Source organism: Desmodus rotundus, chromosome 12 (genome assembly GCF_022682495.2).
Source record: "Desmodus rotundus isolate HL8 chromosome 12, HLdesRot8A.1, whole genome shotgun sequence".
Lineage (NCBI taxonomy): Eukaryota > Metazoa > Chordata > Mammalia > Chiroptera > Phyllostomidae > Desmodus > Desmodus rotundus.
This window is the reverse complement of record NC_071398.1, coordinates 38,532,251-38,549,323: the sequence shown is the minus strand read 5'-3', so window position 1 is coordinate 38,549,323 and position 17,073 is coordinate 38,532,251. Positions and strand designations below refer to the sequence as shown.

General features: G+C 53.2%; 1 protein-coding gene across 4 annotated transcripts in view; it reads left to right on the top strand.

Moving 5' to 3' along the window:
* AKT2 (AKT serine/threonine kinase 2) overlaps positions 1 to 17,073 on the top strand; it is a 49,893-nt gene that overhangs the window by 6,248 nt on the left and 26,572 nt on the right. For 2 of the 4 annotated variants that reach the window (XM_053914483.1, XM_053914480.1), the window contains exon 2: positions 12,684 to 12,813. In XM_053914483.1, the coding sequence (XP_053770458.1) occupies positions 12,768 to 12,813 (46 nt within the window). In that variant the 5' untranslated portion in view covers positions 12,684 to 12,767. Of the gene's footprint in view, positions 1 to 9,385; positions 9,509 to 9,791; positions 9,815 to 12,683; positions 12,814 to 17,073 lie in introns of those variants that run through there. The other 2 variants (XM_053914481.2, XM_053914482.2) reach the window with 2 other exon arrangements.

The following is a 17,073-nucleotide window of genomic DNA, read 5'->3' as shown; positions in this document are numbered from 1 at the left end:
AGGGCTGTAGGGAGGAATCAGGGAGCTAATGTGTTAAAAGTGCTTGTCCCTGGCTGCCTGGGAAGGTGCTTGATGGATCCGGGCTGCCACTTCTGCTGTTGGAGATTGTCAGGCTGGGCACCTGAGAGCAGGGAAGGGGCTCTGGATGCAGCCAGCCTGGGCTTGCTTGCTGGCTGGCAGAGTAGGTTTGTGTTTAAAGCCTTGGGAGGGGATGGCAGGCCAGTTAGCTGAGGTTCCCTGCTGGGGAGGGCTCTGGACAGAAATATTAATCACACTCATCGCTAAGTTCCTGCTCAGTCGGACGTGGCTCCGAGCACTCGGTGCATGCTAGCTCACTGCGCAGTAGCCTGGTAGGCGTGTAGTAGTCACCTCCATTTTGTAGATGGGAACCCAGGCACAGAAAGCTAGATAAGATACCTGTGTTGTTACAGAGAGCCGGCAGAGTGGCCCCTCTGGGGTTTTATCTGGTGCTCTCTCAGGTCCTCACCGCAGCCAGCGAGCTTGGCACAGCTGTTCCCATTTCACTGGTGAGGACACAAAGGCCCGGGGAGGTGATTGGATTTGCCAAAAGTGTTAATAGGAGAAGGGCATGAAATTTGAACCCAGCTCTATCTGCCATCAAGTTTGCCTTTCTAAGACTGGCTCTTCGGCCTCTGACCGATGTCATGGCTGCTGTTTCTGAGGTCATTGCTGGTATTTTACTGATGTTTTTGCTTTCTCTTCTCTTAGAGGTGGCACCAAAGAGGCCTCAGTTGTCCTAGAAATGACTGAATCAGCTCCATTTGATGCTTGCTTAGGAGATGAGATGTGGCTGCCTCTCTCCAGCCCGTGATGTCCATGGAGCCCTGGCCTTGGCCCCTTCCTTTCTCAGAGCCGGGGTGGAGGGGGAGTGGGAGGCACTCCCCACCCACTGCCTTGGGGTCTGGTTCCTGAGTGGCCTCTGCTGTCAGCCCTCGGCTGTCTTTGGTCATTTGTATATTCCATTCTCTCACCAAGTAATTTATTGATACCTGTTACTTGTCATGTATAGTTTTGGACGCCAGGGAGCAGCACACAGTCCCTGGAGGAGGCAGAGAAGTGACATTTGCCCTGTGAGGGCTCCATGTGGCCAAGGAAAGAAACAGAGAGGCCTTGGCTGGAGCGGGGCTCGGAGGAAGCCCCAAGGTGAGGCGTCAGGGCTTGAAGGTGAAAGCCTAGAGGAATGAGTGGCTCAGGCAGGCGGGCAGCACGGGAGAGGCCCTGCGGCACCTTCATACTGTGGTAGCACTGAGAGCCAGCCGCCACGGCTGGAGCAGGGCGGAGAGGAGGGTGGCAGGGTGCGGGTCCAGCAGGCAGGTCTGGGGTCCCTTAGGGCCGTGTTTCTCAACATAGTGTCCAAAGACCTGGGGGGTGGCAGTGGCAGGTGCTGAGCATGTGATTTGGGGTAGTGTCTGCAAGTTGTCTGCTTTATTTAGCTGTGTTTTCATTTAGATGATATTTTCCAAAAGTTAATACAGACACGTCATGAATCATCTGGACGATTTCTTTTAGCCAGCTAATGACAGTATTCACACAGCTGCCACTTCCACAGCCCTGACTAACTGAAGCTCCAGCAGGCCCTTGCCTTTGGAGTTCACCTTTGTGTAATTGCTGCTTATCTCCCAAAATGCTGGCCTTGTCCCCGGCTGCCTGTGGAGCACGTCTCGTTGGGTCCCCATGACTACTCTAGGTGGTTGAGAAATAACAGAAGCATACGCTCAGTTAAGTCGCTGTTAAGGTCCCGTTTCATAGACCAGGATGCTAAGGTTCAGAGAAGAGACTCCTGCAGCCTAGAAGTGGCAGTTAGGGTGTGAATCAGCCAGGACTCCAGGTGTAGGTTTGGGCGTCCAAGCCCTATGCCAGCTCTCTGGGCTGAGTGGGTCAGGACTCCAGGGCGATGCATTGTGTGGGGGCTTCTCCTTGGCCCCTCGGGCCCATGAGCGTCACCGTCCTAGCCTGGTCACCCACCCTCCTGCCTTCAGGCTCCTGCTGCTTCATTAGCAGAGGTTCTGTAGAGCTGCCCCTCCAATCAGCTAGCCCCTAGCCATGTGTGTCATGTAAATTTTAAATAATTAAAATTAAATGAAAGTAAAAATTCAGTTCTTTAGCTGCACTAGCCATAGTACCCTCATTTTCAGCATTATAGAAAGTTCTGTCGACTAAGAAAGCCATCTCTTGCGCTCTCCCGTGATCTTGGGCATGTGTTTTGTTCTCTCTGGGTCTCAGGTTTTGCTTCTGAAGAGTGGGGATGGTAGCAGCCCCTACCTCTCAGGATTGCTGTGAAGGTTGGTATTAATCTAGGCCAGGCATGTTGTGAGCACTCAGGAAATGCTGGCCGTGGGCACGACCCTGCCTGTTTGCTCCCAGGTGTCTTAGCGATGAAGTGGGACTTGGGCCACCAGACCCTGCCTCAGTTCTCCTGGCTGGGGACCAGCAAGTGATGATGTGGAACAACATGTTTGAGGGAGGAACCCCTCAGGCAGGCTGGGTGGGCTCTGTGTGTGTGTGTGTGTATATGTCTGAACGTTAGTTTGTTGGGGACAGCCTAGGTCTGTGGGGTGTCGGGCGCTGTAAGGGCGGGCTGAGTGGGGGGTGGGAGGGCTCGGCCTCTTGGGAGCAAGGACAGAGGGAGGTAGAAGAGTCTCATCTAGGACAGCGTGATCTAGTCTTCTTGGCTGTGCTCTAGCTGTCTGGCCTTGGGTACTCACTGAATCCTTCCAGGCCTCAGTTTCCCCTCCCCTAGAATGTGGGTTCTTATGATCCCCAAGTGAGCCAGGTGTTAGGTGTGTCAGGCCGGTGCACAGGGCTGCTTCTGGGGACAACTCCTGAGAAGAAGGATGTGACACAGCCCCTTCCTCACTGGGGCCGGGGGATTCCATGTGCTGCTCCTCCTCAAGCCAGCAGTTCCCCATCTCTCTACGGGAAACAGCCACAGCCCTTACAGTGGCTGGAAGTCCCTGCCCAGGCCAGGGCCCCAGCTTCCTCTGCAGCCCCAGGTGCCTCGCTCTCCTCCACCACCTCCTGACAAGTGTCTCACGCAGGCCCCACCTTGGTGCTGCTCTCCCTGGGCCTGGTGCACCCATCGCCTGGTTTCCATGTGGCCGCCTAGTCTCATTCAGGTTTCTGCTTAGATTTTGCCATTCTCACTAACCTTTCCCCGATAACCCTATACGACAACGTCAGAAACCCTCACCCCCTCCCCAGCACCTAGTCCTCCATATGCTTCTGTCCACAACATTTACCAGCTTCCGATAGTCCATATAACTTGCCTGTTTATTTAACTGACTTATTTTCTACCCTCCATCCCCTTACCCCACCCCCAGCCCTGTAAGCTCCCCGGGACTGAGAGCTCTCTTTTGGGCGCTGCTGCCTCCCTGGTGACCAGAGCAGTGTGGACACAGTGTGGGTGCCTTTTTTGTGGAATGGATGAATGAACGCAGGATTTTTGTTTCACCTTCACTTGGCAGAACTCTGAGCTCAAAGCTGTGATCCTGTCTGCCACCCCCACCTTGCATTAATGAACACTCTGGCCTGGCCTGTGCTGGGTGGGGCCGGGGACATGGGGGGACCGGGACAGACCCCATCCCTGCTTTGTGGAGCTCTTGGTCCACTGAGGGGGGCATCCTTACCCAGATAATTGTACATGTGACTGAGCACAGTAGAGGTAAGTACTGTGAGGGGACAGGAAGCCTGGGCTCTGAGTGTCTGTGAATCGTAGGACGGGTTGTTGGGATGCTTCCCTGAGGAAACGGGGATTTAGAAGGTAAGGGTGTGGGAGCAGTGTGCCAGGCGGGGGGACTAGCATATGCAAAGGCCCTGGGGTGAGGGAGTGAGAGCAAGAAATGTCCACGGGACTGAGAAGGGGAAAGTTGTGTGTGGGGCAGCGTACTGACCCGTGAGACTGGAGAACAGGCAGGGGCCACCTCAGGTGGGTCTTGGTAGCCTCCATACGGGCCTCAGATGTGACCCCTGAGCAGGGGAGGGACAGGGTCAGAGCTGTCTTTGGAGGGTTCCTCTGGCCACGTCGTGGTGCTCTCGGCATGTTTGGAGCCGCGGCCCGGCAGACTCAAATATTTGACATGATTTCTGTGGGTGCTGTAAGGCACTGGGTGGCAGGGAGGAGAACAAATCTGCTCTGGTGCTTATTCTTGTCCCAGTATCTTTTGCAGCTCACCCACGTCTTGAGCCTGCCTCCAGTCCTACCTGCTCCAAGTAGACAGATGGGGCAGCTGGAGGGAGTGTGTGGTGTTTAAGAGGAAAAAAATATCTTTAATACCTTTTCTTACCAAGGAACTGGGTTAGGTAAAAAAAAATTCACACATTACAGAAGTGTGTATGTGGGAAGTGAGGGTCCCATGTCTCCACCAACCAGAGGAAATAGTGATTCCTGACAGGTGTTTACCAGTTGCTGTATCAGGCTCTGTTTGAAGGACTCAATGTGGATTAACTCATTCAACCCTCACAACAGCCTTGGTGGTATGTACTATTATTATTTCTAACATACGGATGAGGAAACTGAGGCGAAGAAATGGGAAGCGATTTGCCCAAAGTCACACAGCCCGACCTCACAACTGAGGTTGGAACGTATCTGGTTCCTGCGGCCACCTCGACTCTAGCACCCTTACTCTGCCTGTGTTGGCTCTTTGACACAATTCCTTCTCTGTCTGCGACGGCTGAACACAGACCTCTTCTTGCAGCCCCAGTCTGTGATGCTATTCCCCGCAAGGTCCACTGTTGATTGTAAACTGCTTTTCTGAAAAGGATGCTTTAGATGAAAGCATCCTTTACGCATGGGTGCTGAGATGTCTGTCAATCTCAGTAATGTCAACGTGTGAAAAAATAAGCACATGAGAGTTGAGGCGACACGGTGTGTCTGTGCTTGTTCTGAAAGGGGATCGGGTTGGACGTCCCGTTGTTCATGAGCACATGCACGCCGACGGTCAGCGTTGACCCATCAGGTCCTGCTCATGCACAGTACAGCTGTGTTGGGTTCTGGCAGCCAGAGGGTCCTCATCGATGGCTGGGTGCTGTGCTGAGCCCTTTCCACGGATGAGCCTTCAGTAGAGGCGCTGCTCTCAGCCCCATTGTGCAGAGGAGGAAACTGAGGCTTGGGGAGGCTATCAAGTTGGGGAGCAGGTACTTGAATCTGAGTCTGCCTAAGGCTGTGTGGTGCATTGTGGTGGGGAGGCCAGGCTGCCTGCGGTCCCCTCTCGGCTCTGTGCTTTCTGATTTGGTGATGGGGGCAAGTCATTTCACATCTGTGACTCAATGTCTTTATTAAAATAGAGCCAGTAGTGTAACTGCCTGCTGCAGAGTGTTCCTGTGAGGGTTGAATTTGCATGTACAAGGCACTTAGGTGTGCTGGGCGTGTGGTAAGTGGTACATAGACATTCTCTCTTTCTAGCATTGACATCATATTAACCGTTACTATAATACCAGAAGCTGTGGTGGACGTGAGGTTGCTTCCTGTGTCTCATGAGTCCAGCAAGAACACTCTCAGAACGTCAGTTCTCACAGGGGGCAGCTTGCTCCCAGGGAACATTAGGTAATGACTGAAGACACTTTTGATGGTTCCAACTTGGGGGAGGATGTGCTTTAGCACTTGGAGACTAGGGGTTCCGCTGAGTGTCCTGCCGGCACAGAACAGGCCCCACAGCCGGAATGGCCCAGCCCCAAACAGCGCTGGTGCTGAGGCCGAGAAACCCTCTATGTGCTGTTGTAAACATTTTCTGCAGAAGTTCCTCCAAGGGGGTGAGTGTTTTCCACATTATCCGTTTTGCTAACATGCTCTCACGAAGCATGGGAGCAGTTCACAGAGCTGCGGATGGTGAGTGAGGGACCCGTTCTCCGCGCCCACCGTGTGCCTTTCCTCCCAAATTCCCACAAGCAGATGCTGATCATTGAACTTGTTTCCTGAGCAAGTCCTTCTCTGGGAGCTGGGGGTGAGGCACGTGACAGAGGGCAGGTGACAGAGGCCCCTGGAGCGGGTCTCAGTACCAGGAAGGAGCCCTCCCCTACTCAAGTGCCTGGAGATGCAGAGCCTCAGCCTCCGCTCCTGCCTCCCTCAATCCCATCTGTCCTGTCTGGCAAAGAAACCAGGTCAGGGAGAGGGGGCGAGAGAAAAAGGACCTGACAAATGGCAAGGAAAGGAATTTCACTTATTTGGAGCTTGTTCTGGTACACGTTCATTCCACAAATATTTATGAAGTGGCCACTGTGTACCCAGCACCATGCACCAGGCCAGGCCAGAGCCCCTGACGTACAGTGAGGAGAGGTTGACGGTGAACTGATGAACAGGTAAATACGTACAATCATATGAGTGACAGGTGCTTATGGAGAAAAAGTGTAAGGGGAGGAAGGATGGGTGCACTTCTGTCTAGGGAGTTGAGGAAGGCTTCTCAAAGAAAGTACCGTATTTTACAGACTATAAGATGCACCAGACTATAAGACATACCTAGGTTTTAGAGGAGGAAAATAGGAAAAAAAAAAACCCCACTCCACCGCCACCACCCCCAGGGAGCCAGGTAAGCTACATTTGGACTATAAGACGCACCCCCATTTTCCTCCCGAATTTGGTGGGGGGAGTGCGTCTTACAGTCCAAAAAATACTGTAACATGAGCAGAGACTGAAGATAGTGGGTGAGGCCCTGTGGGTAACTGGTGAAGAGCCTCCTGTCAGAGCAGCAGCAGCAGCAGCAGCAGCAGCAGCAGCAGCAGCGTGTGCAAGGGCCCTGAGGTAGAGGTATGCTGGCACGTCGTAGGAGCCGCAGGAGCAGGCACCACTGAAATGGAATGTGTTTGGAGAAGTAAAAGGACATCAACGCAGACCACATAGGGTTCTGGGGCTCCTTTTAAGGACTTTGGCTTTTACTCTGGTTTAGATGGGACTCCACAGGGTTTGAACAGAGGGAGGGGTCTGACTCAGGTAGTCACAGGGTCCCACATTGTAGAGGGGCGAGGACAGAAGCACTAGAGCTCACAACCACCCTCAGTGGCAGGAACCACCCAGCTAATTTTGCAGATGAGGAAACAGATTTGGAAGGACCCTTCCCAAGACCACCAGCTAGGATGAGGCCCTCATCCAGGCCCTCTGTCTGCTTGGCCCTGTGTTGTCTTGTAAATTGCCTCTTGTGGATCTGACTCCCAGCTCTGAGATGTAGCTTCTGAAGGAGCTACAGTTTGAAAACCACTGAGAAATAAGATAGATGGAAATAAAATGTCTTTAAAAACTTTTATAGTAATTTGTTATAGAGTGTGTAGAACATAACAATAAAGCCAGTGATACCCACGTATGCAGTGACTATTTTAAAAAATAAAGCCTTGCCCTGGCCGGTGTGGCTCGGTTGGAGTGTCATCTGGGAACCAAAGGGTTGTGGGTTCGGTTCTCATTCAGAGGACATACATAGGCTGAAGGTTTAACCCTGGTCTTGGTGCATATGGGAGGCAACTATTTGATGTTTCTCACATTTATGTTTCTCTTTCTCCCTGTCTCTCTAAAAGCAATGAAAAAAAAAAAGTCCTCATGTGAGGATAAAAAAAAATAAAACCCACCCTGGCTGGTGTGGCCCAGTGGACTAACTGCCAGCCTGTGAAGCAAAGGGTTGCTGGTTCCATTCCCAGTCAAGGTACATGCCTGGGTTTGTGGCCAGGTCTCCAGTAGGGGGCACTGGAGAGGCAACCACACATTGATGTTTCTTTTCTCTCCCTCTCTCCCTCCCTTCCACTCTCTCTAAAAATAGATAAATAAAATCTTTAAAAAACATAAAACCTTGCCAGTGTGGTTGGAGCCCCCTTAAAGACCCCTGTCCAGTCACTGCCACCTCCCTGCCCAGAGCTGATTGTTGAGTGTGGTGAATTGCATTCCCATTCAGCTTGCTTCTGTGCAGAGTTAAATGTATCCCCTAAAACTCCAGCCTCCCCCTTTCCGGTCTGCCCTGCTCCTGGAGTGCGTGTCCCTCCTCCAGTGGGACCCTTGTGCAGATGGGACCACTGTGCTGCATAGAGGATGTCACACGGCCACATAGCAGCAGAGCCTGGGGTTGAAATTTGTACCCTCTGGACCCCGGATCCTTCCCCTTACTCGTTGGTGGTCCAGCCCTTCTGAGGGGGAAATCCAGGCAGGCCAGCCTTGAGGTCAGGGGAGCCCTGGAGACCAGGAGGCCCAGTTTGAGCTCTCCTTGGACCTCCAAACTGGTTCTTTTTCGTAGTTACTTCTTTTGTCGTAAAATACAGAAAAATATATTAAATTTATGTTATAACAAGTAACTATAAAGAAAGCAAAGCCTGGTGTAACCACCACAAAACATCGTCAGCTCCCATTCCCTCCCACCCCCCACAGTTATTCCCAAATCTAACCACTCTTCTGACTTTGGGATACTTGTTGCCTTGATTTCTGCCCAGTTTACAAGTGAGAAAGGCATCCTCATACAAGTGGTGTCACGTGGCCTGCTCTGAACTTGCTGTGAATGGGCTCTTGGTGTGTGGTTTTGTGTCTGGCTTCCGGCTTTTGTGTCACAGTCTTACGCTTCATCCCTGTTGCATGTGTCAGTAGTTCTGTCCTTTTATTGCGTAGAGTGTTGTGCCGTCTGAATTTACTTCAGGTAATTTGTCCATTCTTCTGTGGGCGGACACATGGTCTGTCTCCAGTTTGAGGAATACTGTACGCCGCTGTGAACATTGTAGCACATGCATGTCCTTCGGTGAACACACACACACATTTCTCTCGGGGTGGCGGAACTGCTGGGTCATGGCATAGGTACGTAGTGAGCTTTAATTCCTCCCGCCACGGGGTTTTCTGTAGCGGTTGAGTGTGTGGTACTCTGACTAGCAGTGATTCCTTTACATCCTTGTCGATACTTGTCAGTTTAAAGAATTTTAGCCATCCTGGTAAGTGGCTTTAATTTACATTTCCCTCTAACTAAGGAGATTGTGTGTGGTCCTTGGTTGTCCTCTCCTGTGAGGTGCCCTTGTTCTTTTCACCTTTCTTCCCATGTGACTCACCTCCAGCTGCCAGCTGCAGCGCCAGCCTAGGCCCTCAGCAGACTCAGGTCGGGACACCCCAGGGAGCAGCAGAGTGGGGCGGTGGAGGTGGGGCCATGCTGTGCTCCCCGCTGTGGGGTACGCTTCCTCAGGCATCTGCCAGGGCAGGCCCCTGTGCACGGACACCTGACCTCCAGAGGCTGCGTCTCCGTCCTCTCGCCTAGGCGTCCTCCATCGGCAGCTCCCCAGGGAACAGGCCATCCTCTTGGCTGAGGTGCCTGGTATTTCATCACCACAGGACTGCGTCACAAACACCTCAGCTGAGGCGCCACCCTCAGTGGGAGGACAGGGCAGGATCCAGCCAGGACACAGGGGATCTTCCATTTCCTCCCCCTGCCCTTGCCCAAGCTGCTGTTGGCTTCTTAGATGCTGAAATAAGAATATAAAAAGTGACTCTGGTGTGCAGAGCAGCGGCCAGCGCCTCCACCACTGCTTAGCTGGGGGACCCAAGGTAACCGTCTTTCCCTCTCTGTGCCTCTGCCCTACCCTGGGTGTGGTCACCGCCCCTCTGGTGGGGCGGTGTAGAGCATGTAAGAGAGACTCCGTGGGGATGCCAGCACCCTGCACAAGGCCACCCGACTGGCAGAGACCCCTGGACTCTGCGACCCTGGCCACTCTCAGTCACACCTGCCTGCCTTCACTTCTCCCTTTCAGATCACGGCAGCCATGTGTTTGTATTTCAGGGGGCCAGGCTGCAGGCTGAACCTCTGCACACAGTGGGTGCTTTAGTGCCTTTGAATCCTGGAGACTCCCCAAGGTGAAGTCACTGGGCTGGGAGGGGAGGGAGAGGAGAGCTGAGATTGGGTATCAGACCCCATCCTTTCCTTTCACATCCACCCTTCCTTTGGACTCCGGGTCCATCCTGGCCCTTCGGGAACTATTCCAAACTGAGCTCCCACCTGGGGAAGTGCAGTGTCTGCCCTGTGTTGGGGAGGAATTCCCTAAGTCCTCACCACAGCTCTCAGGCCCTAAATGTTCTGCCACCCACCTCTCCTGGCTCCAGACTCTGTAGCCATGTGGGCCACTCGGTAGTTTCCCATGCTTACCAAGCTCCTTCCTGCATCAGGGGTTTTGCACTTGCTGTTCCCCTACCTGAAATTCTTTTCCCTGCATGTCGGGACTCATGCCCTGCTGACAGTGCCGCACAGCATGTGGCCAACAGCTCCATTCTCTGCCGTCCTTTTCCCCGGCTTTATTTTTCTCAGTGCCTCTTCACCATGTGACATTGCTGTGTGTGTATTGGTACCTTGTCTGCCTCTCCCACTGGAATGTGAGTTTCGTGAAGGCAGGGGCTGTGTCTTAGTGATGCTGTGTCTCTGGCACCCAGGATAGTGTCTGGAGCTTAAGACACTAAAAAAAAAACCCCAAAACTTGGGGCATGATTAGACTTTGGGAGTGTTTCTGTGGCTGTGTCTGGTCCTGGCCTGGGGCTCTGCTGGGGAGACTTGGGTACATTCATTGTGTACTCAGCAGATGCCCAGGTGCGCTGGTCCCTGTGTTAGCATTTGTGGGTGTGGGGAGAATTGTTTGAGGAAATGCACCGAGAGCACCCAGTGAAGCCTCAGGTCAGGAGAGCTCTCTGGAGGAGAAATAGGTTCAGCTGAGACCTCAAGGAGAGAGAACTCAGAAAAGTAAGGGCCTAAGTGACACGTGGGCAGAGTGAGGGCCGGGGGGGGGGGGCGGGGAGAGACTGAGGGGAGTAGCACCAGGTGTGATCATTGTCATGGTTGTTAGCCTTCACTGAGGGTGTTGCAGGTGCTCCTTTGGCTCACAGGGAGGGACAGGGCTAGATGTAGATGGAGTGTAGGGATTGAGTGCAGAGGCTGGGAGCCCAGGGAGAAGGCTGTCTGTGGTGGTAGGGGAGTGGAGGGGAGGGGAGGAGTGGGGCTAGGTGGGAGAGGTATCAAGAAGCTGGGTGGCTGGTCAGTGGGAACCACCCTGGTCAGCAGGGGTGGGAGGCAGTGGAGTACAGGCCAGCAGAGGCCAAGTCCTAAGAGGCCATGAATCCCAAGCCTTGGAGCTTGCTTCTTTTCCGAGGCCGGTGGAAAGCCGTGGAAGGGTTTTGAGTAGGAAAAGGACAGGGTTAGGTTTGAGGGTCCCCATAGCTGCCCAATGGGGACAGATTGGAGGGGAGGAGTCCAGGAAGGAGGTGGGGCAGGACTCTCCCTGGAGAAGCCAGCCCTGGACCTGAGCCAGGCTTAGGGAGGGCTGGATCTCCGGAGAGACTGGTCACATTAGCAGTTGCAGCACAGCCTGGTGGGATATTTAGGATTGAGTGTCTGGCAGTCCTGGCTGTTGGGTTCATGGCGTGTGAGTCCTTTGGGGTGCCTATCATGCCTGCTGGGGAGGGGAGCCCTATTGCTGCTTCTGGCCCTGCCTTCACAGCTTGGAGTTCAGAATGTGATTTCTCATCCTGCTGTTTACTTCTCCGTCACTGTTCATCTTGTCGTTCCCCCGCTGCCTCCCACTTACCTCTTTCCCTGTGCCTGGCCGGCAGCCTGCCACAGTCACATGCCAGGCAGTAGTGTGTCCAGCCCACCAGCTCCCCTGGGGCACGAGAGAAAGCTGATGCCCAGGGTGTCCCTACAGCCAGCTGCCACTTCTCTGGGAGCCACAGTAGCTCCTGACCTGCTGTCCGCAAATAACCCCAGGCCAGGAAAGGCAAAGGGCGCCTTGGGCTCTGTGGCTCCTGTCCAGGCTCCAGGTAGGGGCCCAGCTGGTGGCTGCCTCCTGCCCTTCTCCCCTCCACCCGCCTGCCCGGGAACCTGAGACAGGAGCAGCAGCCTCGGCGTCTGTCAGTCTATCAGCTGCTGGTCCCTGAGGACAGAAGCAGAGGTCTCAGGGAAGGGACCAGGGCCTTGATCGAGACCCCAGGATTGGCTCCTGGGCCCTAGACAAGTGTGTGTCTCCACCGTAGGTTGCTTTCCTGTTCAAGATCTGGAGTGCCTGAGACATGTCTTTTCTTGGTCATTTGGTGGGGGCAAGGAGGCATCTGAAGCTGAGGGAGTGACATGGGGTGGCCTGTTGCAGGGGAATGGTTTGCTAAAGGTGGAAGGTTGTTGGCTTCCTGATGTGGAAAGGAGAAAGTGAGTGAGTGAGAGAGAGAGAGAGAGAGAGTGTGTGTGTGTGTGTGTGTGTGTGTGTTGGGGGGTGGCAGGCAGATGCTGGTGGCTTTGAGAACTCCCTCAGGTGCCCAGGGCTATCTGATTCATCCCAGGTTACCTCAGTGTTGGGGCATGGGAGTGACGCTGGAGGTGGGGCCATGGCTCCCTTGCCACCTTCCCAGCCTGGAGTGAGGGTGGGTGTGTGGGCTGCTTCTGTTTAGCATGGGTGTCGAGCACAGGGTCTGGCCTGCACATAGGCCTGGGAGCTTTGCTCCCTGTAGAGTAGGGCTCTGAGGGCAGAGTTGTGTTCTTCCCCCAACCCCACATTGGGGTCCCTGGGGATGTAGCTGCATTTTCCCCCAACACTGGGCTCTGGGAGCAGGGCTCTTCCACTCTTCCCTGGCGCCACTGTGCACAGAGCAAACCAAGCAGCCGCAGGAGCCTCAGAGCATGGCTGTCCTGAGGGAAGGGGCTGGGGCCAAATCCCTTCCAACTCTGATGAGCTCCCCTCTTGTCTTGCAGATTGTGCTCTGTTCACGGTGCCTCCTGCATGTCCTGCTGCCCTGAGCTGTCCCGAGCTAGGTGACAGCGTGTCACGCTGCCACCATGAACGAGGTCTCTGTCATCAAAGAAGGCTGGCTTCACAAGCGTGGTAAGGGGCTACTTGTGTGGCTTAGGCCTGTGGGATTGTACCCCACCCCCCCATCACACCCTTCCTCCTGGCAGCTGATGTTGTGAGAAGCAGAGATATAGGGTCTTCACAGTCTCCCAGGGCCAGGATCCCAGCCCTGCCTGCCTGCCCCAGGCCAGTAGCTCCTTAGGATCACATTTCTTGGACCCCTTCAGCAGTAGTATATGCAGGGGAGCTGGGGCTCCACCTGGGGCCGAGTCTCCAGGCCTCTTGACACCCTGCATGAACCCACAGACCAGGCCTCAAGTTCTGCTTCTGCAGTAGTGATTTCATTCATAGCCCCATTTCATAGGTAAAGAAACTAAGGCGCAGAGAAAGGGAAGTCATTTAATTGAAGTAACATGCTGAGGTGATATTCACATTCATTCAGCAAATACTTGTTGGGTGTGTGCAGTATGCCAGGGTGTCCCAGGCTCTGGGGACAGTGATACCCTCAGGAAATGTATGTTCCATTCAGAAGTGGGGACAAACAATAAACAGATAAGCAGACGTGATGGTGGTGGTGATAAGTCTGTTGTGAAGAATAGGAACTTTGAGGGTGAAGGAGCTGAGGAGAGAAGGGGTGGTCGGGGAAGTGGCTTTAAGGAGGCCCCAAGCAGGTAAGGGAGTGAGCCATACACAGAGCTGGTTAAGGGTGACAGCAAGGACAAACGTGGGAGAGTGGCTGGAGCCGAGAGTGAGTGAGGGCGAGCGGGAGGAGGTAACACGATGGAGCAGTGATGGAGAGGGCCCGAGCTGGAGCTCCCCAGGTGGTTGGAAGCTGGGGAGGTTGTGGGCCATGGTGCGACCTGATCTGGATGTGCTGGTGGGCAGCCACGCCAGAGAAGTGAAGTAAGTCATTTATAGGGAAGAGACTTAAGAGAAAGGACCCCTAGACCCCTGCCACCTGTCCCCAGGACCTTCACCAGCTGTGCTGCTAGGTGCTGCCGGGAAGAAGCACATGCTGTGGGTCAGCTTGGTCAGGCCGAGGAGGTAGGAAGCAGGCTCTCCCAGCTTCTGTGGACCTTCTTCAGGGAGGGAGGTGTCAGGCCTGCGGATAGCTGCTCTCTGTGTACTTTCATTCATTCCGCAAACATTTATTTTAGAGTGGATTCTTTTTTTTTTTTAATTGATTTTTAGAGAGAGGAAGGGGAAGAGAGAGAGAGAAACATCGATTTGTTGTTCCACCCATTTGTGCATTCATTGGCTGACTCTCGTATGTGCCCTGACTGCGGATCAAACCCATAACCTTGGCATAATAAGACAATGCTCTAACCAACTGAGCTACCTGGCCGGGGCTCAGCCAACATTTAGTGAGCATCCATTGTATTCCAGGCACTGACCTAGGTAGGCACTGGGGACGTAGCAGTGAACCAAACGCGCAAAGCCCCGTCTTCATGTTGATGTTTACTTTCAATGGGGAGGGCGGGTGGCACCGGAATAAGCATGTGTGTCCAGTGGCAGTAGGTGCTGTGGAGAAAAACCAAGCAATGTGAGAAGGAAGGGCCGGGAGGTTGGCAGGAGAGCTGTCATAAACACGGTGGTTGGGGATGGGGGGGCTTGCCAAGAGGGGCCATAAGAATAAAGATCTAAAGGAGGCAAGGGAGTGAGCCCCATGGCTACCTGGGGCAAGAGTATGAGGGCGAAGGGGGCAGCCAGCCTGTGAGTCTGCAGAGGGAGTGGATGGGCATGTTTGAAGAGAGCAGGGATGCCAATGGTCCTATGGTAACAAGAAGAGCCCATCCACCCTGTCCTTTCCCAGCCCACAGGCGCAGAGCAGTGATGAGGGACAGAGGCAGTTCCCCGGGGCCAGGCTTCCCCTATCAGACTGAGCAGTGAGACCTGTCCCTGTTGCCCTTAAAGAAAGGGGTGTCATTCAAGACACATCAGTCTACCCCTCTAGATTGGGCCCTGTGTTGGGGCTGTTGACGGAGCATTCTGAACCTTGGCAGATATCAAGGTTCTAATCCTGGCTCTGCCACTTTCTCTTGGTGTGATTGTGAGCACGCCGTCACCTCTGTGAGCCTTGGTTTCTCATTTGTAGAATGGGTTAGCAAGCCAGGCCTCTATTGTCAGCTCCTTGAGGGCAGGGATTTGACCTGGTTTGTTTGCTGCAGTAGCCCCAGAGCCTAGGAAAGTGCTTTGGCATGCAGTAGGCGCTTAGTAGCTGATTGTTGAACGAATGGTTGGGATTGTGTGTGGTGGTGGTGTGAGTGTGGTTGGTAGACCATGGTCTCGGGCTCTTGAGTTGCCCAAGGCCCATGGCTCTTTGGGCTGGGGTGTGGGAGTCCTGGAGGTGGCTGGAGAACTGGCGGGTGTTGGGGTTTGTCTCTGGTCCTGGGCTGCTGATAGCAGTACCTGGGTCTCGGCCCCTCTCAGGCCTTCAGTTGTCTTCATTTGTGCTGCAGGGGGGGCTGGGTGAGCTGTTGAGGTGGCACCTGCCTGGGTTTGCACCAAACACACACGTATTCTGTCACTCCTGGTCCTCCCAGTGCCTGTTACTCTGAGCAGCAGCTGGCAGAGGTGGGCCAGGCAAGGTGGCCCCTGCTGACTGAAGTTGTTTTGGCACCTGCACCATCCCACCCCACTCACTCCTGGTGGCTACAATAATAGCAGTCCCAGTTTCTTTGTGCCTGCTCTGTGCCAGGCATGGGCCATGCTGTAGGCAAGCCCGATTTTGATGCATTTTCTTCTTTTCTTGAAAAATTGTCACCCAAGGGTATGTTTATTGATTTTAGAGAGAGAGGAAGGGAGGGAGGGGGAGAGAGAAACAAAGAAAACATCGATGTGAGAGAGAAACATTGAGCAATTGTCTCCTGTATGCTCCCCAACAAGGGATCGAACCTGTAACCTAGGCATGTGCCCTGACTGAGGGTCGAACCTACAACCTTTTGGTGTATGAGATGGTGCTCCAACCAACCGAGCTACCTGACCAGGGCTTTTGTTGCATTTGCATAGCTGCCCTATGAGGCAGGCATCTTACAGACCAGGACACTGAGGCGCAGCAGGAAGACTGACTTGCTGGATGTTCCAGCAGAGAGGAAGCAGTGCTGCGTCCTCTGACCTCAGAACCAGTGCTTCCAAGGCCTGGCCCACATGCTGCCTCTCACCGGCAAGGTCTATTCAAGGAACGGGCAGAGTGAGAGCACCACTGTTGGAGTGGCTCATGCGATGTGCTGATCCCCTTTCTGGCCCAGCCCCTGCCAGACCTCGCCAGGCCTGGTCCCAGCTGCCAGTTTAGAGGCAGAGAGCGCGGTGGTCAAGAGTGTGGACAGAGCAAACCCAGGTTCCCTCTTAGCTCTCCCGGTCAACAACTGTGAGTCTTGGACAAGTAATGGAACCTTTCTGTGCCTCAGTTTCCTCATCTGTAAAATGAGGTCGTTGTGAGGAAGTTTTTCCTTTCCTCCCAGGTTTCTTTTGTTTTCTTAGCTTGTTACTAATGCATAAAACACGACAGGTGTAAGTGCTTGGATACATGCTCACCCCAAAACTAGTGTGCAGATCAAGAAGTAGAACAAGATAGCCCCCAGAAGCCCCCCATTCCTCCCAAGCAGTAACTCTCCTAACTTCTAGTAGCATAGCTGAGTTTTTCTAGTTTTGTTTTGCTTCTTGAAAGTGAGGTGAAGTTTATATAACACAAAATTAACCACTTTAAAGTGAACAATTCAGTGGCCTTTAGTACATTCACAGTGTTGTGTAACCACTACCTCTGTCTAGTTCCAAAGCATTGTCCTCACCCTAGAAGAAAACCCTGTACTCATTGAGCAGTCAGTCCCCGTTCCCCACTCCTTTTACCCCAGGCAGCCCCCAGTTTGTTTTCTGTCTTTGTGGGTTTCCTTATTCTGGACAGGTGCAATGAATGGATCATACGGTGTGTGCCTTTTGTGTCTGGCTTCTTTCACTCAGCATAACGTTTTTGAGGTTCATCCACGTTACAGCGTGGATCAGTGCTTCGTTCCTTTTTATGACCGAATAATATTCCATTGTATGAATATACCACATTTAGTTTATCCTTATGTCTGTTGATGAGCATTTGGGTTATTTCTGCCTTTTGCCTATCGTGAGTAGTGCTGCAGGGCACATTTATGTACAAGTATTTGGTACTTGTTTTCAATTCTTTTGGGTACTTTCCTAGGAGTGGAATTGCTGGGTCATATATTCTGTATTTATAATCTTACTTTATGTAGATTATATAAATTGGGTCATGTTAGATATGTTGTTTTTATTAAAGATTTTTTTCAT